At 35.9% G+C, this 26164-nt stretch overlaps 1 protein-coding gene across 2 annotated transcripts in view; it reads left to right on the top strand.

Moving 5' to 3' along the window:
* The window catches only part of ABCE1 (ATP binding cassette subfamily E member 1), a 37749-nt gene that overhangs the window by 6760 nt on the left and 4825 nt on the right, over positions 1–26164 (top strand). The window contains exons 2-16 of one of the 2 annotated variants that reach the window (XM_089912411.1): positions 471–616; positions 2411–2508; positions 3511–3628; positions 3991–4128; positions 4289–4358; positions 4577–4673; positions 5590–5679; positions 10326–10447; positions 13043–13264; positions 14275–14334; positions 14434–14492; positions 15771–15881; positions 15973–16115; positions 16231–16353; positions 26032–26143. In XM_089912411.1, coding sequence (XP_089768537.1) covers positions 536–616; positions 2411–2508; positions 3511–3628; positions 3991–4128; positions 4289–4358; positions 4577–4673; positions 5590–5679; positions 10326–10447; positions 13043–13264; positions 14275–14334; positions 14434–14492; positions 15771–15881; positions 15973–16115; positions 16231–16353; positions 26032–26143 — 1644 coding nt within the window. In that variant the 5' untranslated portion in view covers positions 471–535. The remainder of the gene's footprint in view (positions 1–470; positions 617–2410; positions 2509–3510; positions 3629–3990; positions 4129–4288; positions 4359–4576; positions 4674–5589; positions 5680–10325; positions 10448–13042; positions 13265–14274; positions 14335–14433; positions 14493–15770; positions 15882–15972; positions 16116–16230; positions 16354–26031; positions 26144–26164) is intronic. The other variant, XM_022599628.3, reaches the window with a different exon arrangement.

The following is a 26164-nucleotide window of genomic DNA, read 5'->3' as shown; positions in this document are numbered from 1 at the left end:
CAATATTATTATTGCTTTTTCAATTAATTAACCACCCCACTTAACAGTTATCCTTAAAAAATAATAATAAAAGTTATTTTTGCTGTATGCAACTTCGTAAAGCCATTTCCAACCAAAATTAATATTTTTTCACCCTTTTATGAGGACATTCTCCAAGTCTTTACCAGAACTTTTTTGAAATATAAAAAATGTGAGCCAAATTACATACATTTTTTTCAAGTCTGTGTTTAATTTTATTTTTTAAATTTATTTATTTCATTTATTTATTTGGCTGTGCCGGGTCTTAGTTGTGGCTCGAGGGCTCCTTAGTTGTGGCATGCAAACTCTTAGTTGCGGCATGCACGTGGGGTCCGGTTCCCTGGCCAGGGGACGAACCTGGGCCTCCTGCATTGGGAGCGCAGAGTCTTAACCAGAAGTCCCTGTGTTTAATTTAAAATTCACACTTTTTTTTTTTTTTTTGCGGTACACAGGCCTCTCACTGTTGTGGCCTCTCCCGTTGCGGAGCACAGGCTCCGGACGTGCAGGCTCAGCAGTCATGGCTCACGGGCCCAGCTGCTCCACGGCATGTGGGATCTTCCTGGACCGGGGCATGAACCTGTGTCCCCTGCATCGGCAGGTGAACTCTCAACCACTGCGCCACCAGGGAAGCCCCTAAATTCACACTTTTAAATAAAAATGGACACAACCAAAAATTTTTTTAATTTAACCTAATCCTTAAGTACTGCTTTTGCTGTGTTATACATTCTTCTATTGTTGGATTTATCCCAATAGTGTAATTTTTCAAAATACCTCAGTTTTTGTTATCCTGAATGGTTTGAATAGGGCATTTTACTAAAGAATGATGGATTTCCAACTTTAGTTCATAAAAGATATTTAGGAGCCAGTGTATAAAGTTCTTAAATTAGTTATTTTTATTTGCAGATAATATATTTTAGAAAGGAGATTTCCCAAAATATGGATACCATCTGTTATTTTTTCTAATAAGGTTTGTGTATTTTACATTGGTTTCTGAATCCTTGGTTAAGTATCCAGAAGTACCAGGCTTGGTACCTGAAAGCGTTTTTTCTTGTTTTTAAAATATAAGCAGGAGATATTTCTTCCAACAAATACTTACTAATCTTTTATTATTTGCCTGCCAGTGTTTTGGGTGGTGGAAATCTTATTTTGAACAATATATTCGATTTTATTTTCTTTCCTCACTGCTATAAAAAAATGAGATTCCAGAATTTGGGGTATGCACTTCAGTGGTTGAAAAGAAACTGATGTGATGAATTGTTTGCGGGGGGGGCGGGTAGTGTATACCCCCTGAACACTAAGATACTTGTAATGCACCACATATATGAGCAATGTGGCTATTTTTTTCTTTGTAGATTAAGAGAAGTTTAAATTACTTGCAGCCTGTAAGCATTTTATGTACATTGATGGAGTAATAGAGGATTCTGTAAATGGAGGTAATTCCGTTTGCAGAAAAAATCTCGTGTAAAGAATTAATAATTTTTTTTAGAGGTTGGTGATTATTTTGCTAGAAAACAAAGAGTGTTGTTTTTTAAACCTCTGTGTTCTTGTAACTTAGGAAATGGTAATTCCCTGAAATCTTTATATACAGAGACTTGAATTAGTCCCCTGAGCTCATTGAACAGTTCTGCTGAACAGATTTCTAATCTGAGGTTATACTCTGGTTGTACCTTTATAGTCATCTGTACTGCTGAGAAATTTTTCTAGCCACGTTACCACTCTTAAATCACCTTCCAGTTCTTGCCATTCTTGTTCCTTGGGCATTTATCTGATTGATAGTCACTTCTTGTTTGAATAAGTTTTTCTATGAGGTTTTTTTTTTTTTTAAATGTGAATTTTCTCAATTGGAATATGAAGTATCTTTTTCGTATGGGATGGTTACAAATCACAATGGAAAGACGTTAGTCCTTGCTCTGTGCAAATACTATGCTAGCTGTTGTTGGGACATAAGTAGACCAAGAAAGGTACAATCCATGACCTTAAAGGACTTTACAAGGTAGAAATGGAAGCATACAGAGACAGGAAGAAGAAGATAAAGGGAAGGTGTTTCTCATTGACTGAATATGGAACTGTATGCTCAATAACCGTGTTTTATCTTGCTCTTAACCTTCTCATACAAAAGCCTCCAGTTCTGTAAGGTTTTGCAGTAAGTATTAAACACATTAAATGTCCAGGATTATACCAGTCACTAGGGGGAATACAGAATTATTAGATATGATTCTTGCCTTCAAGGAACTTAACCTTTTTAAGCAAAGGATAGGAAGTGCAACAATACTTTACGTCTATGTGAAACTCCCACTTTTGGAAGATAAATTATAAAAATTTCTTCATCTGTTCATTTTAGTCATGCCTATATTTCTAAAAATTAACAGAAAACTAATTCTTTAAATAACAGAAGTGCCCCTTTGGTGCCTTATCAATTGTCAATTTGCCAAGCAACTTGGAAAAAGAAACAACACATCGATACTGTGCCAACGCCTTCAAGCTTCACAGGTATATTTCCAAGGCAACATTCTTCTTTACTTCAGTCAAGAGTAAGATTTACATTTGGAATTTTCAGAGAAATAACAAAAATGGGAAAAAAGTGGTATTAACTTTTACATCCACTAAAGCAAAATACAGTATTATAACATCATGCAGAATCATACTGTATATGTCAGTGGTTCATTCTAGTTAACATTAAAATTACCTGAGGGTCTTTTTTAAACTACTAATGCCCAGGTAATTTCAGCCCAGTTGAATTACATCTTATCTCTGGATGTACAGTCTGGACTTAGTAAGTTGAAAAGGCTCCCAGTGATTCTAATATACAGTTGGGGGTGAGAATCACTGTTGTTAATAATATCCTTATCCCCAGAATATTTTTAAGGGAACTCATCTTGATTTTATTTATCTATTAATCTCATAATCTACAGAGAATATTACTCTGGACTTCGACATATATTGTTAATGACGCATTCTTTGAGGTTTTTAATCTGCTGAACACTAATATTTTCAATCTAGGAGTCTAGATTTAACTAATAAAAGGGTATTTCTCAACCTGCCAGCTTTAAGGGGCCTACTGCAGCAGGGAGAGTGAAGTGGAATATTTCTGGTTGATGTGGCACTTCTCTCCTTGTAAGTAAATGGCAGGCCAAAAAAAAGAAAGACAGTGTGAGGTTGCACCTGCTGTGCAATTTTGTACCAAACCATTTTATTATACATTAAAACTGAGCCTTATATGGAAAGAAAAATTGTTACTTTAGAATAGACTTTGAGTGAAAGTTGAATAAATAAAATTTGGAGTAATATTAGTCATGGATGCATTCCTAACAACAGTTTAAGTTAATCTTGGCTGCTGTTTTTTCCTAATAGCCAGTAATATCTGGCATATACTCTTGTCTTATTAATGAATGTGTGTGGAGTGCAAGCGCATTAAAATACATCATTCTGGTATTATGTCACTTTTTCTACATAAGTCTGAGTTGTCTTATTATTTTTGTACACTTATGACAGGTTGCCCATTCCTCGTCCAGGTGAAGTTTTGGGATTAGTTGGAACTAATGGTATTGGAAAGTCAACTGCTTTAAAAATTTTAGCAGGAAAGCAAAAGCCAAACCTTGGAAAATATGATGTATGTATTACCACCTTATAAAAATGAATATCTTGGTTCAGTTTTATGAGGCTATGAAGGAGAGAGTATGTGTGATTTTATTTTTTAATGTTCTTATTTTCAAGATTATTTGTGGAATTAATGCTGAGAAACTATAAATGAAACTCCTTTTTAGGTAAAATCTGTTAATGCTGCTTAATTGATAATTCTGAGCTTTCGTAAACTGTTATGAGTTAGTGTTTTCTTGATTTGAAATTAAATCCACCTCTAATATTATCTTAGAAGCAGAGGTATTCTGTTTGGATATGTGTTCTATTTTGTATAACATTCATCCTCTTTGCAACTGAATTATTAAATTCAGGTAATTATACATATATTTCTAGGACCCACCTGATTGGCAAGAAATTTTGACTTACTTCCGTGGATCTGAATTGCAGAATTACTTTACCAAGATTCTTGAAGATGACCTAAAAGCCATTATCAAACCTCAGTATGTAGACCAGATTCCCAAGGCTGCAAAGGTCAGTTGCTTTTTAGGAGAAATTTAGTGGGTATTACAGATATTGGTGGACATATAAAAGATAAATCAAAGTAAACTTGTTTTATTTTGTGACTCTTTTTAATAGTGAGGGAATTTTAGTATTGAAGGAAAATAATACTATTTCTGATATATTATGGCAGGGGACAGTGGGGTGTATTTTGGACCGAAAAGATGAAACAAAGACGCAAGCAATTGTATGTCAGCAGCTCGGTAAGTGTTTATTTTGTGTATGTGTTTTAATAGGCCCTGAACTTAACTCATAAAGATGGGTATCTTTATATGGATTACTGAAATAAATGGAAAAATCTCTAGTAGTTGTCGTATTTTCAACAGAAATATTCAAACAGAGAATGATTTGCAATATACATTTTACCTTGAAGAGGTAAAATAAAATAACATTGAACACAATGCCTCTATGTTCTTTGTAGATTTAACCCATCTAAAAGAACGCAATGTTGAAGATCTTTCAGGAGGAGAGTTGCAGAGATTTGCCTGTGCTGTCGTTTGTATACAGAAAGCTGATATGTAGGTTACTTTATACTTTTTGTAAATCTTATCTCTACTTTAGAGTTTTTGTTTATAATGCTGCTAATAGAGCAGTGGTTTGAGAGAAATTAATAGAAAAAGTATCTAATGTTCTAACTTTGAGGTCAGATGTTGAAGCAGTTGTGCATCCATTGCCCATTTCCCTGTTATTCCATTGGGTAAAATTTCATTTAGGTAGGTACCTTACAACTTATGGGTTCTGGAGCTCTTTAATCTGAAGTCAGCTGTTTATTTTGTAAACTCTCTTTATACATAAGAAGAACATTTTTTTAAGATGAAGCTCTCCTACCAGGTCGGCAAGGTTTTCCATAGCTCAAGTGGAAAATCAGGTTTTTTAGGTTATCCTAAATCAGGGTGGCTTGCCATGTGAGAGAGAAGAAGGAAGTGAAAAAGGCGAGTTTCCTTTCTACCTTTTAATGCCTCTCTTCTCCCAGATAGTTTTTGCTCTCGTCTTTTTCCATACTTCTACTCTGGCATCCAATGCAGGCTAGTTTTTCTCCATAAAGTATTCTGTAATTCTGGGCAGAGCCCTCCTTTCCAAAAACTGTTTGCTTTAGTGCAACCGACTTTAGCCAATTAAGAGAGCCCTCTGAATTACTTCGCAATATATCAGAATATTTTTCATGAGGAGATAACAGTTTGTAAGTTAGCCTAATCTAGGAGTCTCTTCCCAGACTTGATATGCAGTCCTGCCTTTCGTAATTTATTTTCTTCCTTCTACTTCTGAACAGAATACAGAAATTTTTACCATTATGGGGTGGGCTCCTCATTATTATAAGGGGATTTTTGTTGTTGTTAAATCAGAAACTATATCTCAGTGCTTTAAAATAACATGCAAGATAGAATTTTATCATACTTGTCTTTCAAATTATTATGTTTGCTTATTTTTTCATAGTTTCATGTTTGATGAACCTTCTAGTTACCTAGATGTCAAGCAGCGTTTAAAGGCTGCTATTACTATACGATCTCTAATAAATCCAGATAGGTAAGTACAGATTTGGTATATGCCTGTGCTGTTTTGTTTGAGGACTTTCACAGATTTCTAAAGTTTAAACACTGGGACCATCAATGTCACATATATGTGCGTGTTTTCCATCTTGGTTTTTGGAGCTATCCCTTGAACTTACCTTCCTCTATCTAGAAAAGAGATTCTTAATGCAAGATCCATTTACTACCATACCTGTTTCCAGGGAGCCTAAGAATACTCTGTAGTGATATGCAAATTTTGGCATATATGTATGGATTTCTGGGAAGCAGATCCTTAACTTTTTCCAGATCCTCAAATGGATATGTCACTCATACACACAACTTTAGAACAGAGTAATTCCCGTTTCCCAGGTCTTACTGAGCACAAGGGAGGTCTTAAAAACTTCTGTTAAGTAATCACAACGTCCTGTATTTGTAGGGTGCTTTTGTAGTTTGCAGAGTTTTTATATCCGTTATCTCATTTGCGCCTTAGCAATCTTGTAAGTAAGAATCTTTAGGTGGTATTCCCATTTTGCAGATGAAGATGTTTTAAGGTCAGAAAAGCTAGTTATTTCTAGGTTTCCAATTTATGATACGGCAAGAACCCAGGGCTTTTTTCTGTTCCTCTCTTTAGTAGCTGATTTAATTCATAGCTGATCTTACAACAGAGCAAGAGAAATCCCTAGGGATCAAAAAACCAAAGAGAGAACTGTAAATTACAGGGGAAAAACAAGGATGGCTTTCTTGAGGGGACGTTGCTTGTCTCTGTAGTAAGTCTTGAGCTTTAACAGCCACTTGTGGGCAAGAAGCAAGGCCTTGTATTGAATTATCACACAAAATGCCGGGACTCTCAAACGACTGCTTTCTCAGCAAAAGAGCAAACACAGGAGGATGTCAAGGAAACATATACCTGTCACTAACTGAGATCCTTGGAAATGGAGGGCTGGCTCCCCTTCAGATCTCTTTAGGGACTGGCAGCTCACATGGATATGGAATTGAAATTTATGTGATCAGGGGAGTCTCAGAACCATCCATGTTAAGAAAGTAACATAACAAGGGCCCTAGTATCTTTAGTTCTGTGGTACCTAGATGAAGCAAATATAAAACCACTCTGGAAGCATATGCCCTCAACCCTGGTCACACAGGATTTCTACAGGTAAAGACTCAATAGCTTTAAGCCCAGGGTTATAAATGATAGGAGGAAACTGTCTACAAATGAGTCAGTAGACACAACAAACAGCAGGATTTAGACTTTCAGGAATTTCGAGTGACATTCTCAAAGAGACTGTAAAATAATATTTAAAATAATTTAAAACATGAAGATTTAAAACTAAGAATATGATACTACAAAAAAGCAACAGGTAAATGTTTAAAAAACCCAAACAAATCTAGAAATTAAAAGTATAGTCATGACATTGAAAACTCACTGGATAGATTAGACAGGTTAGGTACAACAGAAAAGAGTGTGAGAAACTTGAAAAGTTGGTCTGAGCAAGCTACCAGAATACAGCAGAGAGAGAATAAGATTGAAATACAGAAGGGAGGTTCAGAGACAGGGAGAATGGGATAAGAGAGAATAGAATAAGATGATTTACATATGTCTTAATAGGAGTCTGAAAAATAAAGCTATGAAAAGGTCATGGCTGGGTATTTTCCAGAATTGGAAAACTTGACTCCATAGATTCAAGGAGCAAATGATCCATGTACATACCTTGAAGTAAAACTTGGAATATCAGTGGTAAAGAGACAGTCTTAGTTGAGCCAAAGCGTAACCATAATTTTCACTTCATACATAGACCAGGGCATTATGATAGCCTCTTTGGGGGAAGTAAGACTATAAAATGTCCCAATTTTCAGGGACTTCAGGATAAGGTAAATTAAAGAATACATAAGCAGTCAAGTCAGTAGTTCTCAATCCTAATACCTTTTTATAAAACATTTTTATATTCCTTTGTTTTACTGAAATGAATATCATAGATATTATCTACATTTACACATAATTTTTTTAATACTATATAATGCTTTAACCATAATGAAAAAGCTAAAAGGATAATAATTTACAACCAGGTGACATGTATTTCAATATTCAGCCAAATCACTACATTCTATATTATGAGAGGGCAGTAACCATAGTTGTAAAAGGGATAACATGCCAAAACAGGTTAGATTGACAAAGCGAAGAAAATGATTGTTAGATTTTCTCAGATGTGCTGGGTCTCATTTTTATAGGTATAGGTCAAAATAATCTCTTTGTAGTGATAGACTGATAATAAAAAGTTACAGGAAGTATATCTGCATCCTGAAATTCTACAACATATCAAGGCATACATTCAATCTTTAATGCTGTAAAAAGATTTTGAAGATGATATCCTCCGATAAACAACAAGAAATAGAGGATGGATTAGAGAGGGGAACAGTAATGCGAGAGGAAGATTAAAAACCAACAGATAACCCAAAATTAAGTGTAGGGTGTAAATTTTCATAGCATACATTTCTCATGTTGCAGATTATTGTTTCTTCCCAAACTCTCAGAAAATTAGAGTGGCTCTCCTAAATCTTTTTTAACATTTTGGACTTCTGCATAAGCTCCATTTGAAAGTAGGGAAGGCAGGAGGTGTGACTTATTTTTTTCTTCTTTTCAAAGCACATTAAAAGCCACTAGATAATAACTATGCTGCCTTATACTGGGCCTTGAGGATTTTAATGGTAAAAAAGCAGAGAATTATTCCAGATAATGGAACATTGCCAATAAAGATACCAAGGCAGGATAAATATTGGCCCACTTGGGTGATTTGCCATTTTTATTGATGCTCACCACATTCAACAGTGGGCAAAAGTTTATTTGCATATTAAGAAGGGTGTTCCTACTGGAGGTAGAATTGGAGGTGAACCATGAAAGGGTTATGTAGAATTTCAGCAGGTGAGGATTTTAGGCAGGATTTTAGACCATTGAAATGATAGACCACCCTTAGACACACAGGGATAGAAGGGTAGATTATTCAGGAAACAAGCAAAGAGCCATTTTTCAGTGTGTCCTATATATAAATGAAATAAAAGAAATACAGATGCTGTGGTTCAGTTGACCAATTTTTCGACTTTACAGTATTGTGAAAGCAATACACATTCAGTAGAAACTGTACTTTGAATTTTGATATTTTCCCAGCCTGGCGATAGGCAGTACGATATTGTCTTCTGATGCTGGGCAACGACAGCAAGCCACAGCTTCCAGTCAGCCACATGAGCACGCGGGTAAACAGCTGGTACCCTTACAACCATTCTGATTTTCACTTTCAGTACAGTATTCAATACATTACATGAGATACTCAACACTTTATTATAAAATAGGCTTTATGTTACATGATTTTGCCCAACTGTAGGCTAATAAAAGTGTTCTGAGCACATTTCAGGTAGGCTAGGCTAAGTATGATGTTTGTTAGGTTAGGCATATTAAATGCATTTTCAAATTACGATGGGTTTATCAGGTGTAACCTTATAAATTGAGGAAGATCTATAGTAGCTAAAGTTTTGGAAGGTCTTAAAAGAAAGTCTGAAGATGTTATGTGTTTCATTTGGAACTGAGAGCCACATCTGGGGGCCTGAAGAAAATGAGGTTTGTTAAAAGGCTATAACAATATTGATAGAAATGACAGCCTGAATTAGAATCTAGATAGAGAAAGAAAAGAATGAATTAGACATGCTTGACAATTTAAACAATATATGATTGCAAATAAAATTGAGTCTTTTTTTTATGGGAGTAGTGATTCCATCAATAAATATATGGCTGGTTAGTTTTTATTTGTACAGGAAGCTGATAAATTAGAATTTTATATAAAGCAGAAACTAACACACCATTGTAAAGCAATTATACTCCAATAAAGATGTTTAAAAAAAAAAAGAATTTTAGGTGTCTGTAGGACATTGCTTTTTGAACATCTTGAGCTAAGTTGAATAGGAATAAGATGCGTAAAAGCTTTATGATTATTATTTGCCTAATAATTTCTATACTAGCAATACATTTTTCTTACCACTTGAAAAGTCATGTTATAGCCCATCCCATTTATAAAGTGCTCCAGTACACACACTAACCTATTTTCTTTCTTACCGTCACTAGATTTTTATTACCTGTAAAAACATTTTGCTAACGTAGTGTTTTTTGGTATTTCATATCTATTCCTTGTCTCCACAGCTGAAGTGAAAATTCTCAGGTTGAGGATTCTGTTGTATTCTCTGTGCCTTCCTTACTACAGCTAGCATGAGACAGGACAAGTAGAAGGGTTTAATGCATAAGTTGAAGAGCATAATAAACAGTTTAGAATAGGTCTGATTTAAATCTATTATAATTGTTTCTGCTTTGTAAAGTTTATTTTAAAGTTTATTTTATTTTATTAACAAAACATTTATTTCATTTATTCATACACTATTTCACGTTAACTCTTTTAAGAAAACAATTTGAAATATGAACGTTGATAATGAGTCTTAAAGAAAATGTTTTATAACTTAAGCTTAATATGGTCTTTATGGTTAATTTTTTAAAAATATATCTGTCTTCCTGAAATTTACACTGTAGTTTTTTTAAAAACTATGTAAAAGTTTTCATTATAATTAAATATTTTAATTACATATATTATATTACATTTTAAAATAAAAATCTATATTGTTTTTCAGATATATCATTGTGGTGGAGCATGATCTAAGTGTATTAGACTATCTGTCTGACTTCATCTGCTGTTTATATGGCGTACCAAGTGCTTATGGTGTTGTCACTATGCCTTTTAGTGTAAGAGAAGGTAACTTGAAAAACTTTTCACAATGCTGTATTCTCTTTCACTCTAATGCTTAGAAAATGTATTGCTGTTGATACTAAGTTAAGTGTTGCTGTCATATTACTTATCCAAAACTCTGGCCTTAAGGAATTTAATCTCACAATAGAATATACATGTATAAGGTTATATACATCAGTTGTTAAACATAACCTATGTCTTTTTGTAGAAGTTTTTGTTGTGGGTAAAAATGCTCTATCAATTTCACTATTTATTTGCTACATTAAAAGTTTCTTTTATATTTTGGCCTCTGCAGCATCACTGTACTACTTGTCACGTTCAGCTTTATCTTTGACGGGCCAATACCAGTAGGAAAACTCTTAAAATTGATTTAGTGCTCATCCTGTTTTCATGTTTCAAATTTATCTGTAATCTGTATCCTAAGTTTGTGAAACTAAGACTATACAAAAGTCTAATAAGATGGTTAAGTATATTATAGTCTAGTAAGTGACTAAAATTCTAATAAAATAGCTTAGTAAGTGTATTTTCACTTATTCCTTCTACTTTCAGGAAAGAGGGACTCTCTGGTCTCTTTTCCATGTCTCTTCCCTAAGCAAGTTAGGCAAAAGTAAAAACTAGCCTACCACTAAGTGGCTCTTGAAACAGAATCAGTGCACTTTCTACCTCATACACCTTCTTCCTTTTAATTTCTTTCTTAATTGCTTCCTCATTTCTATTTTTACTTTTTTACATTTCTTCCCTCCAGCTATGCCTTAAGCTGGCAATCTAGAACACCTAAAAGGACTACTTAGTCCATATCTTGAAAAAATACCATATTCTACAAGGATAAGTATTCATGTAGCCTTATAGCTCCCTAGGTTGAACACTCTTTTTTTTTTTTTTTTTTTTAAAGCTGTCTCTTCAAAGAGATTGCTTTTGAGTTACCTAAGAAACTTTTGGAGAAAGAAATTATATTGCATCATACTCTGCATAAAAAGGCGGTGGTATCTTTTTTAATTTATAAAAAGTGTATAAATAGTTTAAGATGTGGGGAAGGAATTGCTCTCACGTCCCTATCTATACATTTGAGATAGGTAGGTATTTTAAGGGAAAATTTGTGAGATTTCCCAGTTTTCTTTCCAGTAGTCTTAAGAGATGATATCAGAAGCAATTAATGTTTTATTCTCCTCAGTTAGCAAGTATTTATTGAATGCCTACTCTGCCTAAAGTAGTTCTAGAATTGCATTGATGATAATGACATGGGTACCTGGCAATCACTTTTCATAATTCCATTTATAGATGCCATGTCTAAAGCCTATGCCAAGAAGTAGTTCCTGGTGAGGTTTTTAATGCACCCTATCTGTTAAAACAATTCAAGTAACAAACTGCACTTAATCTTTCTGCTTTCCTTTAATATACTGAAATTAACACATTATATGTAAAAGCTCTTTATGAACTGTAAAGGAATTTTTGCTTGAACTCATTTTTAAATTGGCAAGAGAGACATTGCAGTATTAATGTATAAAGCTGACTTGTCAGTGTTTTTTCCACAGTCACTTCTCTGAGCTTTCATTTTCTTACCTGGTGAATTAGGCACTTGGACTAAATGGCCACTAAGTTTCCTTCAGGTTTATATTTTTATTTAATTTTTGGTTTTAATCTTTTTAACCCCACATTTGTAATTTTTAAATAGTTTAAGATATAAAAATGCTAATTTGGGCAGAATAAACATCTATTTATTCTGTCAATAAATATTTGTTGAACACCTGTGTTCTAGGCTGAAAAGGCATAGATGTGGTTCTTAATTGCAGATGACATGAATAATATCCTTAGACTTTCTTTCAAGACCTTCTGAAACTTCACCTACTGTCCTCTTATAAATAGTAAACACTTTATAAACAGATCTTTTCACTGTTTCCCAAATAATCCACTTTTCCATTTCTGTGCACCTGCCATTGTGGTTCTTAACAACTTCAGTATGGAGGAATTTTCATGCACAGTATGTTAGTTTACTTTCAGTTATTAAAATCTGTTTAGATAATGGTGTTTTTGTATAGTGAAGCCAAAAAAAAAGGTTAATGAAATAAGTTTATTATAAATTTCTTTCAAACCTGCGAAGTTAATCTGAAAACAAATGCAGTAAATCATAACTTGAACGTATGGTTATGTCTCCCATGAAAATGAATATTCGTAACTTAAATCATCTTTAAAAAATTATTGCTCAAACTATTTTAGTTTATTTTATGTCAATCTGAAAATATTCCATTTTACCTACTTGTCATTTTGTAGAGAAAAATTACAATTTTTTATTTTAAAATACAGAAGAAATGGCATCATAGGCTTTCACATGAAATCTGATGGAAAAAATCTTATAAAAATCACGTAATAATGAAAAGTTATGCTTTGTGTATATAGGCATACATGAATTACTTAAACTTGGCACTAGGTACATGAAACACTGTTGTCACACTGCATGCTATAAATCCACAGAAATTTAAATCTATGCATAGATTGCTCACAAGAGAGCCTAGGGTTTTGGCTTTTATATGATCATTTATTTTTGTGGAAAAAGTTTAGTGTTTAAGTGATCTTTACTAATTTATTTCAATGACTTTCCAACAGGCATAAACATTTTTTTGGATGGCTACGTTCCAACAGAAAACTTGAGATTCAGAGATGCATCACTTGTTTTTAAAGTAGCTGAGACAGCAAATGAAGAAGAAGTTAAAAAGATGTGTATGTATAAATATCCTGGAATGAAGAAAAAGATGGGAGAGTTTGAGCTAGCAATTGTAGCTGGAGAGTTTACAGATTCTGAAATCATGGTGATGTTGGGTGAAAATGGTAAGTTTTCCTTATTTTGTGATATTCGGAAGTTTGTTCTGTTTATCCAGTAACTGACTGTTAATTACTCCATGAAAAACTTTGACTCAGTTATAGGTCTGGGAGCTGGATTGAATTCCTACATTTCTCAGTGTAGTTCACATTTTGTGACAACATATGATTTAATCTGTCATTTAATCGAGTTCATATTTCTTATTTTGTTTTCATAACCTTCAGTGAGAATAAGATTTTTTCTAAGCTGGTTTTTCTATGTATAAATTGATACGAATAGCACTTATTCATCTTAGAAACTGACTAGGAAGGAAAGGATAAATTGGTAGTTCTGAAGCAGTCTAGTTTAAAATGTTTTCCTTGCATTCCTCCACTTGGAACCTTTCTTAATTTAAATTTAGGCTAATCTAACTTTGTAAATAGTTGTATTACCAACACTTTTTAGTAATAGATTATCGTCATAAATATAGTTATGAGATGAATTTGAGTGCCAAATATCTGGTATTGCTTTCATGATTTTTAGAAAAAGATTTGAATTGTGTACTTACAGCTTACGAAACTGTAGAAGAAAAAAATTTTATGAAGATTGTTGCAGTGTATGAGTTTTTAGTTATCAGGAATTTTGAGCTTGGTTGCAATTAAATATTTCATGTAACTGGCCTTTATGATGATGGTATCAACCATAACAATTATTGTCCTGTCTTAACAATAAATTGTGTGCATTGATATTTTAGCTAAATAAGTCTTTCAAGAGCTAACCCAAGACTTTATAGACCACCGTTTGTTAAAATGGCCGTCATAAACTTTAAATAGTCTATATTCCTCCTAATTAGTTTAGAATGATACTTGAGAGATGAATCATGAAAGTTCAAGTATTTTTCTATATAACCTTCAGAATTCAGTAGTGTCAGTGTATTTGTTCAAAACTAATTTCTCAGTTAAAACCCAGTAGTACATTAGTGGTTTACTATAAATGTGAAGCATCTTTCAAGTCAATTTTTTGTTTGTTGTGTTGCCAGGTACTGGTAAAACGACGTTTATCAGAATGCTTGCTGGGAGACTTAAACCTGATGAAGGAGGTACTGTTGTAATATTGAGTCTTTTTACTCTGTTCCACATAGTAAACTTTAAAGATCTGGGCCGTTTTCAGTGTCTTATTTATTTGTATTACTTTGCAGGGGAAGTACCAGTTTTAAATGTCAGTTATAAGCCACAGAAAATCAGTCCCAAATCAACCGTGAGTTATTCTGTTATTTTGTTATTGAAGAAGAGTTTATATGTATATATACCTAGAGCATTAGTCTTATACTATATCAAAAATTTTCTCCAAATTAGTTTCTGTACAGGTGTAATAAGGTGGTTAAGGAAGATCTTAGGACTACTACAGTTCTTGATTCATTTCCACTACTAGGAAACTCTTTTAAAGTCTGTTTGGCATCTTTTTCCAAAATAAATCTTCAAAAACTTAATGTGTTTTGGTGCTGCAAATGACATCAAGAAAGTGAAAAGTTACCCACAGGACTGGAGAAATTATTTGCAAATCATATATTTAATAAGATACTCGTATCCAGAATATATAAAGAACTCTTACAGCTCAATTTTTAAATGGGCAAAGGATTTGAATAGACATTTTTCCAAAGAAAATATACAGATAGCCAATAAACACATGAAAAGATGCACAGCATCCTTAGTCATTAGGGAAATGCAAATCAAAACCACATTGAGAGACCACATAACATCCATTAGAATGACTTAAAGCAGAAAGACAATAACAAGTATTGCTGAGGATGCAGAGAAATTAGAACCTCGTACGTTGCTGCTGGGAATGAAAAATGGTAGAGCCACTGTTATTCTGCCATAAAAGGAAATAAAACACATACATGTTACAATATGGATGAGCCTTAAAACATGAAATTAAGCTCCTTTGATTTCTGCAGGTGTTGTAATGAACTTATTAACTACAGTATCTATGCTCAGTACTCACTCATGTTGGGAATATTTGAGATGGCGTGGCTTACAATGAAAATTTTATCATTGATGCTTTCTATAAGCTTAGCTTTTAAGATCTCAAACTCAGCCCTCTTCTCAAATAACAAGTTAAAAGACATCTTAAATTCATCCCTGTCATATTATCGTGCATTTTGTGTTAGCTGACAGATTGCCTAAGATTACTTGATACCCATATTGACCTTTAGAAGTATTCCTAGTCTCTAATGATTTCTTCCCTGAAACATTTATCATTTACTACTTTCAAATTTTAAGATTTTGGTTTTTTTTTTTAACTTGGACATGGTGGGTTTTTAATTTTTAAAGTCTCAAAACATGTCATAGCTGATGGATAAGCATCAAAATACTATCGATATCTGCTGGTGGCAAATTGATATACTTTTGCTGTGTAGCTTAACTTTCTCAAGATTCATAATTAGAGTAGTTCTATACTGAAATAAAATTTCAATACTTTTCCATTAAATACTATACTTTTCCATTAAATAATTCCATTTTTCCATTAAATAAGGGAAGTGTTCGCCAGCTACTACATGAAAAGATCAGAGATGCTTACACTCATCCACAATTTGTAACTGATGTAATGAAGCCTCTGCAAATTGAAAACATCATCGATCAAGAGGTACTCTAAAATAATTTTTGTTGTTTTATCATTTTATTATTTTAAACTTTGGATGTCTCTGCATGGTTTACTGAACTTCTTTTGGAAATAGGTGCAAACATTATCTGGTGGTGAACTGCAGCGAGTAGCTTTAGCTCTTTGTTTGGGCAAACCTGCTGATGTCTATTTAATTGATGAACCATCTGCATATTTGGATTCTGAGCAAAGATTGATGGCTGCTCGAGTTGTCAAACGGTAATGTCCCACTCATAAAGAGTATTACCTGTGATCGTGTGTAGTGGCAGACAAAAGTGCTTAATATAGTGTTTGAATATGATGATATAAAGCTTTTCAAAATCATGTGTTTTAGTTTCATACTCCATGCTAAGAAGACAGCCTTTGTTGTGGAACATGACTTCATCATGGCCACCTATCTAGCAGATCGAGTCATTGTTTTTGATGGTGTTCCATCTAAGAACACACTTGCAAACAGGTAAAACTATTTTCTAAACTAAGTTCCAACACTTAGAAACTTACTTTATTTAGTTATTTATTTCAAGTTGGCTGGCTCTTTTTTTAATCTTTGTTGGAGTATAATTGCTTTACAATGTTGTGTTAGTTTCTGTTGTACAACAGTTTGTTGTACAACAAACTGAATCAGCTATAAGTATACATATATCCCCTCCCTCTTGAGCCTCCCCCCCGTCCTCCCTATCGCACCCCTCTAGGTCATCTCAAAGCATCGAACTGATCTCCCTGTGCTATGCAGCAGCTTCCCACTGGCCATCCATTTTACATTTGGTAGTGTGTATATGTCAGTGCTACTCTCTCACTTCGTCCCAGCTTCCTTTTCCCCCCACTATGTCCTCAAGTCCATTCTCTACGTCTGTGTCTTTATTCCTGTCCTGCCACTAGGTTCATCATTAACGTTTTTTTAGATTCCATATATGTGCATTAGCATACGGTATGTGTTTTTCTCTTTGTGACTTACTTCACTGTCTGACAGACTCTAGGTTCATCCACCTTGTTACAAATAACTCAGTTTTGTTCCTTCTTATGGCTGAGTAATATTCCATGATATATATGTGCCACATCTTCTTTATCCATTCATCTGTCTATGGACATTTAGATTGCTTCCATATCCTGGCAGTTGTACCACAGTGTTCATTGCAGGAATATTTACATGAATCTTTTTGAATTATGGTTTTCTCAGGGTATATGCCCAGTAGTGGGATTGCTGGGTCATATGGTAGTACTATTTTTAGGTTTTTAAGGAACCTCTATACTGTTCTCTGTAGTGGCTGCATCAATTTACAATCCCACCAACCGTGCAAGAGGATTCCCTTTTCTCCACACCCTCTCCAGAATTTATTGTTTGTAGATTTTTTGATGATAGCCATTCTGACTGGTGTGAGGTGATACCTCATTGTGGTTTTGATTTGCATTTCTCTAATAATCAGTGATGTTAAGCACCTTTTCATGTGTTGACAATCTGTATGTCTTTGGAGAAATGTCTATTTAGGTCTTCTGCCCATTTTTGGATTGGGTTGTTTGTTTTTCTGATACTGAGCTACATGAGCTGCTTGTATATTTTGGAGATTAATCCTTGTCAGTTGCTTCGTTTGCAAATATTTTCTCCCATTCTGAGGGTTGTCTTTTTGTCTTGTTTATGGTTTCCTTTGCTGTGCAAAAGCTTTTAAGTTTCATTAGGTCCCATTTGTTTATTTTTGTTTTTATTTCCATTTCTCTAGGAGGTGGGTCAAAAAGGACCTTGCTGTGATTTATGTCATGGAGTGTTCTTCGTATGTTTTCCTCTAAGAGTTTTATAGTGTCTGGCCTTACATTTAGGTCTTTAATCCGTTTTGAGTTTCTTTCTGTGTATGGTGTTAGGAAGTGTTCTAATTTCATTCTTTTACATGCAGCTGTCCAGTTTTCCCAGCTCCACTTATTGAAGAGGCTGCTTTTCTCCATCATATATTCTTGCCTCCTTTGTCAAAGATAAGGTGACCATATGTGCGTGGGTTTATCTCTGGGCTTTCTACCCTGTACCATTGATCTATATTTCTGTTTTTGTGCCAGTACCATAGTGTCTTGATTACTGTAGCTTTGTAGTATATATAGTCTGAAGTCAGGGAGCCTGATTCCTCCAGCTCCGTTTTTCTTTCTTGATTGCTTTGTCTACTCGGGGTCTTTTGTGTTTCCATCCAAATTGTGAAATTTTTTGTTCTAGTTCTGTGGAAAATGCCATTGGTAATTTGATGGGGATTGCATTGAATCTGTAGATTGCTTTGGATAGTGTAGTCATTTTCACAATGTTGATTCTTCCAATCCAAGAACATGGTATATCTCTCCATCTGTTTTGTATCTTTGATTGCTTTCATCAGTGTCTTGTACTTTTCTGCATACAGGTCTTTTGCCTGCTTAGGTAGGTTTATTCCTAGGTATTCTTTTTGTTGCGATGGTAAGTGGGAGTCTTTCCTTGATTTCTCTTTCTGATTTTTCATTGTTAGTGTACAGGAATGCAAGCGATTTCTGTGCATTAATTTTCTATCCTGCTGCTTTACCAAATTCATTGATTAGCTCTAGTAGTTTTCTGGTGGCATCTTTAAGATTTTCTATGTATAGTGTCACATTACCTGCAAACAGTGACAGTTTTACTTCTTTTCCAATTTGGATTCCTTTTATTTCTTTTTCTTCTCTGATTGCTGTGGCTAAAACATCCAAAACTGTTATGTTGAATAATAGTCGTGAGAGTGGGCACCCTTGTCTTGTTCCTGATCTTAGTGGAAATGGTTTCAGTTTTTTGCCATAGAGAATGATGTTTGCTGTGGGCTTGTCATATATGGCTTTTATTATGTTGAGGTAGGTTCCCTCTATGCCCACTTTCTGGAGAGTTTTTATCATAAATGGGTGTTGAATTTTGTCAGAAGCTTTTTCTGCATCTATTGAGATGATCATATGGTTTTTATCCTTCAGTTTGTTAAGATGGTGTTTCACATTGATTGATTTGTATATATTGAAGAATCCTTGCATTCCTGAGATAAACCCCACTTGATCATGGTGTATGATCCTTTAGTGTGCTGTTGGATTCTGTTTGCTAGTATTTTGTTGAGGATTTTTGCATCTATGCTCATAAGTGATACTGGCCTGTAATTTTCTTCTTTTGTGACATCTTTGTCTGGTTTTGGTATCAGCGTGATGGTGACCTCATACAGTGAGTTTGAGAGTGTTGCCCCCTCTGCTATATTTTGGAAGAGTTTGAGAAGGATAGGTGTTAGCTCTTCTCTAAGTGTTTGATAGAATTCGCCTGTGAAGCCATCTGGCCTTGGGCTTTTGTTTGTTGGAGGATTTGTTGTTGTTGTTGTGGTACGCGGGCATCTCACTGTTGTGGCCTCTCCCGTTGCGGAGCACAGGCGCGCCATGTGGGATCTTCCCGGACCAGGGCACAAACCCGTTTCCCCTGCATCAGCAGGTGGACTCTCAGCCACTGTGCCGCCAGGGAACCCCACTGTTGGAGAATTTTTAATCACAGTTGCACTGTCAGTACTTGTGATTGATCTGTTCATGTATTTTATTTCTTCCTGGTTCAGTCTTAGAAGGTTGTACTTTTCTAAGAATTTCTCCATTTCTTCCAGGTTGTCCATTTTATTGGCATATAGTTGCTTGTAGTAGTGTCTCATGATCGTTTGTATTTCTGTGGTGTCAGTTGTTACTTCTCCTTTTTCACTTCTAATTCTGTTGACTTGAGTCTACTCCCTTTTTTTCCTGATGAGTCTGGCTAATGGTTTATCAGTTTATCTTCTCAACGAAGCAGCTTTTAGTTTTATTGCTCTTTGCTGTTGTTTCCTTCATTTCTTTTTCATTTATTTCTGATCTGATCTTGATGATTTCTTTACTTCTGCTAATTTTGGGGTTTTTTGTTCTTTCTCTAATTGCTTTAGGTGTAAGGGTAGGTTGTTTATTTGATATTTTTCTTGTTTCTTGAGGTAGGATTGTATTGCTATAAACTTCCCTCTTAGAACTGCTTTTGCTCCATCCCATAGGTTTTGGGTCATCGTGCTTTCATTGTCATTTGTTTCTAGCTATTTTTTGATTTCCTCTTTGATTTCTTCAGTGATCTCTTGGTTGTTTACTAGCGTATTGTTTAGCCTCCATGTGTTTGTATTTTTTACAGTTTTTTTCCCCTGTAATTGATATCTAGTCTCCTAGCATTGTGGTCAGAAAAGATGCTTCATACGATTTCAGTTTTCTTAAATTTACCAAGGCTTGATTTGTGACCCAAGGTGTGGTCTATCCTGCAGAACATTCCGTGTGCACTTGAGAAGAAAGTGTATTCCTTTGTTTTTGGATGGAATGACCTATAAATTTCAATTATGTTCATCTGGTCTAATGTGTCGTTTAAAGCTCATGTTTCCTTATTTATTTTGTTTGAATGATCTGTCCGTTGGTATAAGTGGGGTGTTAAAGTCCCTTACTATTATTGTGTTACTGTCGATTTCTCCTTGCATGGTTGTTAGCATTTGCCTTATGTATTGAGGTGTTCCTATGTTGGGTGCATAAACATTTATAACTTATATCTTCTTCTAGGATTGATCTTTTGATCACTATGTGGTGTCCCTCCCTATCTGTTGTAACAGTCTTTATTTATTTTCTTATTTTTAATTTTTAATTTTTTTTGCTGTACGCGGGCCTGTCACTGTTGTGGCCTCTCCCGTGGTGGAGCACAGGCTCTGGACGCGCAGGCTCAGCGGCCATGGCTCACGGGCCCAGCTGCTCCATGGCATGTGGGATCTTCCTGGACCGGGGCATGAACCCGTGTCCCCTGCACTGGCAGGTGGACTCTCAACCACTGCGCCACCAGGGAGGCCCCAACAGTCTTTATTTTAATGTCTATTTTAACTGATACGAGTATTGCTACTCCAGCTTTCTTTTGATTTCCATTTGTATGTAATATGTTTTTCCATCCCTTCACTTTCAGTCAGTATGTGTCCCTAGGTCTGAAGTGGGTCTCTTGTAGACAGCATATATGGGTCTTGTTTTGTATCCATTCAGCCAGGCTGTGTCATTTGGTTGGGGCATTTAATCCATTTACATTCAAGGTTATTATCGATATGTATGTTCCTATTACCATTTTCTTAATTGTTTGGGAGTTTTTTTTGTGGGTCTTTTTCTTCTTTTTTGTTTTCCGCTTAGAAAAGTTTCTTTAGCATTTGCTGCAAAGCTGGTTTCGTGGTGCTGAATTCTTTTAACTTTTGCTTGTCTGTAAAGCTTTTGACTTCTCTGTTGAATCTGAATGAGATCCTTGCTGGGTAGAATAACCTTGGTTGTAGGTTTTACTGTTTCATCACTTTAAGTATATCCTACCACTCCCTTCTGGCCTGTAGAGTTTCTGCTGAAAAATCAGCTCATAACCTTATGGGGATTCCTTTGTATGTTATTTTTTGTTTTTCCCTTGCTGCTTTTAATATTTTTTCTTTGAATTTAATCTTTGTTAGTTTGATCAATATGTGTCTTGGTGTGTTTCTCCTTGGGTTTATCCTCTGTGGGACTCTGTGCTTCCTGGACTTGGGTAACTATTTCCTTTCCCATGTTAGGGAAGTTTTCAACTACAATCTCTTAGAATATTTTCTCAGACCCTTTTTCTTTTCTTCTTCCGGGACCCCTATAATTCGGATGTTGGTGCATTTAGTGTTGTCCTAAGGTTTCTGAGATTGTCTTCCTTTCATTCTTTTTTCTTTACTCTGCTCCTCGGCAATTATTTCCACCATTTTGTCTTCCAGGTCACTTATCCATTCTTCTGCCTCAGTTATTCTGCTATTGATTCCTTCTAGAGTGTTTTTAATTTCAGTTATTGTGTTGTTCGTTACTGTTTGTTTGCTCCTTAGTTCTTCTAGGTCCTTTTTTAATGTTTCTTTTATTTTCTCTATTGTATGTCCAGCAGTTTGGATCATCTTTACTGTCGTTACTCTGAATTCTTTTTTAGGTAGTTTGCCTATTTCCTTTTCATTTATTTGGTCTTGTGGGTTTTTAGATGGCTCCTTTGCCTGTAAGATACTTCTGTGTTTTCTCATTTTGTCTAATTTACAGTATTTGAGGTCTCCTTTCCCTCGGCTGCAGGGTCGTAGTTCCTCTTGCTTCTGTTCTCTGCCCGGTGGTGGGGTTGGTCCAGTGTCTTGTGTAGGCTTCCTGATGGGAGGGACTGGTGCCTGCGTTCTGGTGGGTGAAGCTGAGTCTTTTCCCTCTGGTGAGTAGGGCCGTGTCAGGTGGTATGCTTTGGGGTGTCTGTGAGCTTAGTATGGCTTTAGGTAGTCTGTGTGCTGATGGGTGCATTTGTGTTCCTGTCTCGTTTGTTGTTTGGTGTGAGGCGTCCAGCACTGGGAGCTGCTGGCAGTTGGGTGAATCCGGGTCTTGGATTCAGATAGAGGCCTCCGTGAGAGCTCTCAGAGATTAATCTTCCCTGGGGCTGGGAATTCTCTACTGGTCCAGCATCCTGGACTCAGTGTTCCCACTCCAGAGCCTCAGGCCCGACTTCTGGTCGAGGGACCAACACCCTGCAAGTTGCTTGTCCCGGCAATAAAGGGGTTTAAAGAAAAAAAAGTCTTAACAAAACCCCAGACAAATGGTAAAAAGTAAAATCAAACAAATAGAAACAGAAACAAGGAAATGCTCACACACAAAAGAAACAAAAACAGAACCAAGTAAAGCAAATAGCAAGAGAACAACCAGACAAACAAAAGAACCCAAGAACAAAATCAACAATTAAGAAGAAAGTTGACAAAAACCCAAAACCAAAGCAGGGTGCCAACTGAAGAATGAAGCAAAGAAACAAAACAAACTGACAAAAATGATATTAAGAAACCAAAGAAAAAGGGGAAAGAAGACAACATAAAATCAGTGTAGAAACAGAAATATAAAAAAGACAAAATAGAAAACATTAAAAAAAAAAGACAAAACCCTGGAGAAATGGTAAAAACAAAATTAAACAAAAAAAAACAGAAACACACACATGTAAAAGAAACAAAAACAGCCAAATAAAACAAAAAAAGCAAGAGAAAAACCAGACAAATAGAAGAATTCAAAAATGAAATCAAACAATTAGGATTAATACTAACAAAAACACATAACCTAAAAACAAAAGGAAAGCAGTGTGCCCACTGAATAATAAAGCAAGGAAACCGAACAAACCTATAAAAATGATTTAGAAAATAGTAAAATAAAAAGGGAAAAACATAGAACAACAGAAAAGCAAAGAAGAAATGGAAATATTAAAAAACATATATTGAAGAAAAAAATTCGGGACAAGAACACAGAACAACAGAAAAGCAAAGTAAAAATATAAATATATACCAAAAAAAGATTAAAAAATGTTGTAAAACACAGAGATCCCAAAAGACTAAATAAAAATCTAAAACAACAAAACAAAAAAAGAAAGTAAAGCAAGCCAAAAACAAAATAAGAAGCTAGAACCAACAACAGAATGAATCAAAACATAATAAAATTAATAGTAATAATTGTTTCCCTGGGGTCTCCGCTGTCAGGGTCCTTGCACACACCGTGAGCCACAGCCCCCCTCCACCTCCCCAGGAGCCCCTCCTCTGTCTCTGGGCTGGTCTCTGGACCTTCTGTGGGCCTGGGGATCCCTCCAGCTCTGATGTGGCCCAGTTCCTGCGTGTGCTGCCCCCAAAGTCCACAGTTGCCAGAGCTGGACTGTTTTCATTTGTGGGAACACTCATTGGTCTACTCAGATGTTCCATAGACACAGGGTCTTCCTAGCTGATCGTGGGGATTTAATCTGCAGCTTGTGCTGCCAGTGGAAAGATTTTCCATCCTCTTCCTTAGTCGCCCCGTCCCTGGGGTTCAGCTTTGGTTTTATCCCCACCTCTGCGTGTGGTCTGCCCACAGGAGTCTGGTCCTGAGGCTGCCTTGGAGCTCTTGGGTCTGGCCCTGTGAGGACCGGGTGCAGAGGTGGCATGACTGCTTGAATCACGGGAGCCCCAGCGGCACCAAATGCACAGGGGAGCCGGCGGCCATGGGTTCAAGAGATATGGCCCTAGTGAGGGCCTTTTCCAGCGCCCAGCGTAAGGCATCTGAGAGCCAGCCCTGGCCGGGGTTTTTCCGACACCTGGCAGCAGGCACATGAGGGCCAGCTCTGAGGGGGCTTTTTTATGTCTCAGCAGCCAGCACACAAGAGCCAACCCTGAGCGGGCTTCTTTTATTGTCGTTGGCAGGCAGCAGCGTGGGGAGAGAGAGGTTACAATAATGGCTCCTCCCCCTGCGTGGGACTCATCAGTAGTGCCCTGCTTCCATGGCAGTGCAGTTTTCCTGCATAGGCATTCCCTGCTGCGGATTTCTTCCCTCCCGTCCCCTCGGTCCATCTTCCCACAGCCAACAGCACTTCTTGCTCTGGGCCTGTTTTCCAATCCCCACACACCAGCTCCCAGCCCCCTTGCACACCTGTGAACACACGTCCCAGTCTGGGTCACGTAGGGCCACTGTATGGGCCATCTGTGTATTTCTTACTCTGTCCTGTCTGCTACGGATCAGCAGCTTCACCCTCTTCCAGCAGCCTCAGATGCTTCCCTTCTGTCCCAATCAATTTCCCCGTCATAGAGGTTTCCCCAAATTCGGGAATCTCTCCTCTGCTTCAGTTCCCCCACCCCAGGATGCAGTCCCATCTGGCTTCCTCTTCTCCTTCTCCCTTCTTTTTTTCTATCCTACCCAGTTATGCAGGGATCTTTATACTCCTTTCCGGTGTCCAAGGTCTTCTGCTAGTTTTTGGCTGGTGTTCTGTGAGAATTGTTGCATCTATGGTTGTATTCCTGATGCATCTGTGGAGAGAGATCAACTCCACGTCCACCTACTCTCTGCCATCTTGAATCTCCCCAGAAAATTATTTTAAAATTTCCAATCAACATATAGACATTAGTCATACTGTTTTCATTTTTAATAAGGAAAGAGATAACCAGAAATCCTAGAAATGATTTTGTAACTCCCAAGATTATTCATATTCGGTACTGGATGGCCTTGGGTAGAATAGCGTTTTTTAGACTATGGTAAACTCCTGACCCAGGGGAATAAGTATGTGGAGCTTTGGGCCCCTCACCTTTTCTTTCAGGTTCAGTTTTGTCTGTTTCATTATTTGGATGCATGATTTGCCCCATTTACACCGCTAGTGGTAAAGCTCACTACACGCCAGATATCTGGTATTAATGTACAGCAGAGTTAAAAATGAATGATTTTACCTCCTCCGTCCCATTTTTCTCTCATTTTTCCTTATTGGCTTGATTGAGAGTACTTGTAATATAAAGAACTTTCACACTAGTTTATGGGAAATTTTTTTTATGAGAAATTTTTTACACTTTTAGTGCTGAAACCTTATTAGGTTGAACTGTATGAAATTCCTGATACTCAGCCATTTGACCTGTAAAAACAGCAAGTTCATGTGATTCCAACATAATGTTTGCTGGTTTAGGGAGGAATGGATTTGCTATTTGAATAATTCATCCAAGGAATAGAAGTACTTAACTTCTTAGAATTTTTTTTTTTTTTCTATTTAAAATTTATGTATCAGTTACTGAAAATAACATAACTTCTTTGAGAGTTAGGGACATTTCTTAGACTATATAAAGCTATGCAAATAGTGATCCTCCCTTTGTATTTACAAAATGCTTAAAATGTTCCACATGTATGATATGACTTAACATGATTTAAGAACTAGTTTGGGTGAGAAAAGATGAATAAAGTATAGAAATTTTAAAAGGTGTTATTACTAAACACCATTATGTTGTACATATTGCTTTGTGCCTAATTTCTAACATAAATATTACCTTTTCTGTTAAATTCTCTTCTCCCCTAAATATCTTAGATTTGAAATTCTTCAATCGAATTATTTTTCTAAAGCAGTACTTCTCGCTGACTTTCTTTCCAGATCAGAAGCACTTTAAACTGTGTTTGTTTTGCATAAAGATATAGCCAAACAAACTACATAGTCCAAGCAAAGACATTTCTGAATATAGACTTTATAATGTACTGTGACTATACTGTTATCCAGATGACTTATGATTGGGGAATTAGAGGGAACAGTGATTCGTAATACTCTTCATCCTAAAAAAGTAATTAAACTGGGGGGGTGAAATTCAATCACAACTGATAGATTTTATTTTTCCCCTAGTCCTCAAACACTTTTGGCTGGCATGAATAAATTTTTGTCTCAGCTTGAAATTACATTCAGAAGAGATCCAAACAACTATAGGCCAAGAATAAACAAACTCAATTCAATTAAGGTATGTAGAAAAATTACCTTA

This window comes from Delphinapterus leucas, chromosome 5 (assembly GCF_059928025.1).
Source record: "Delphinapterus leucas isolate spDelLeu-1000000601 "Yukka" chromosome 5, BTC_Dleu_Yukka2, whole genome shotgun sequence".
In the NCBI taxonomy this organism is placed as follows: domain Eukaryota; kingdom Metazoa; phylum Chordata; class Mammalia; order Artiodactyla; family Monodontidae; genus Delphinapterus; species Delphinapterus leucas.
Note: the sequence above shows the minus strand (reverse complement) of the source record. Positions and strands in the feature narration are given on the sequence as shown.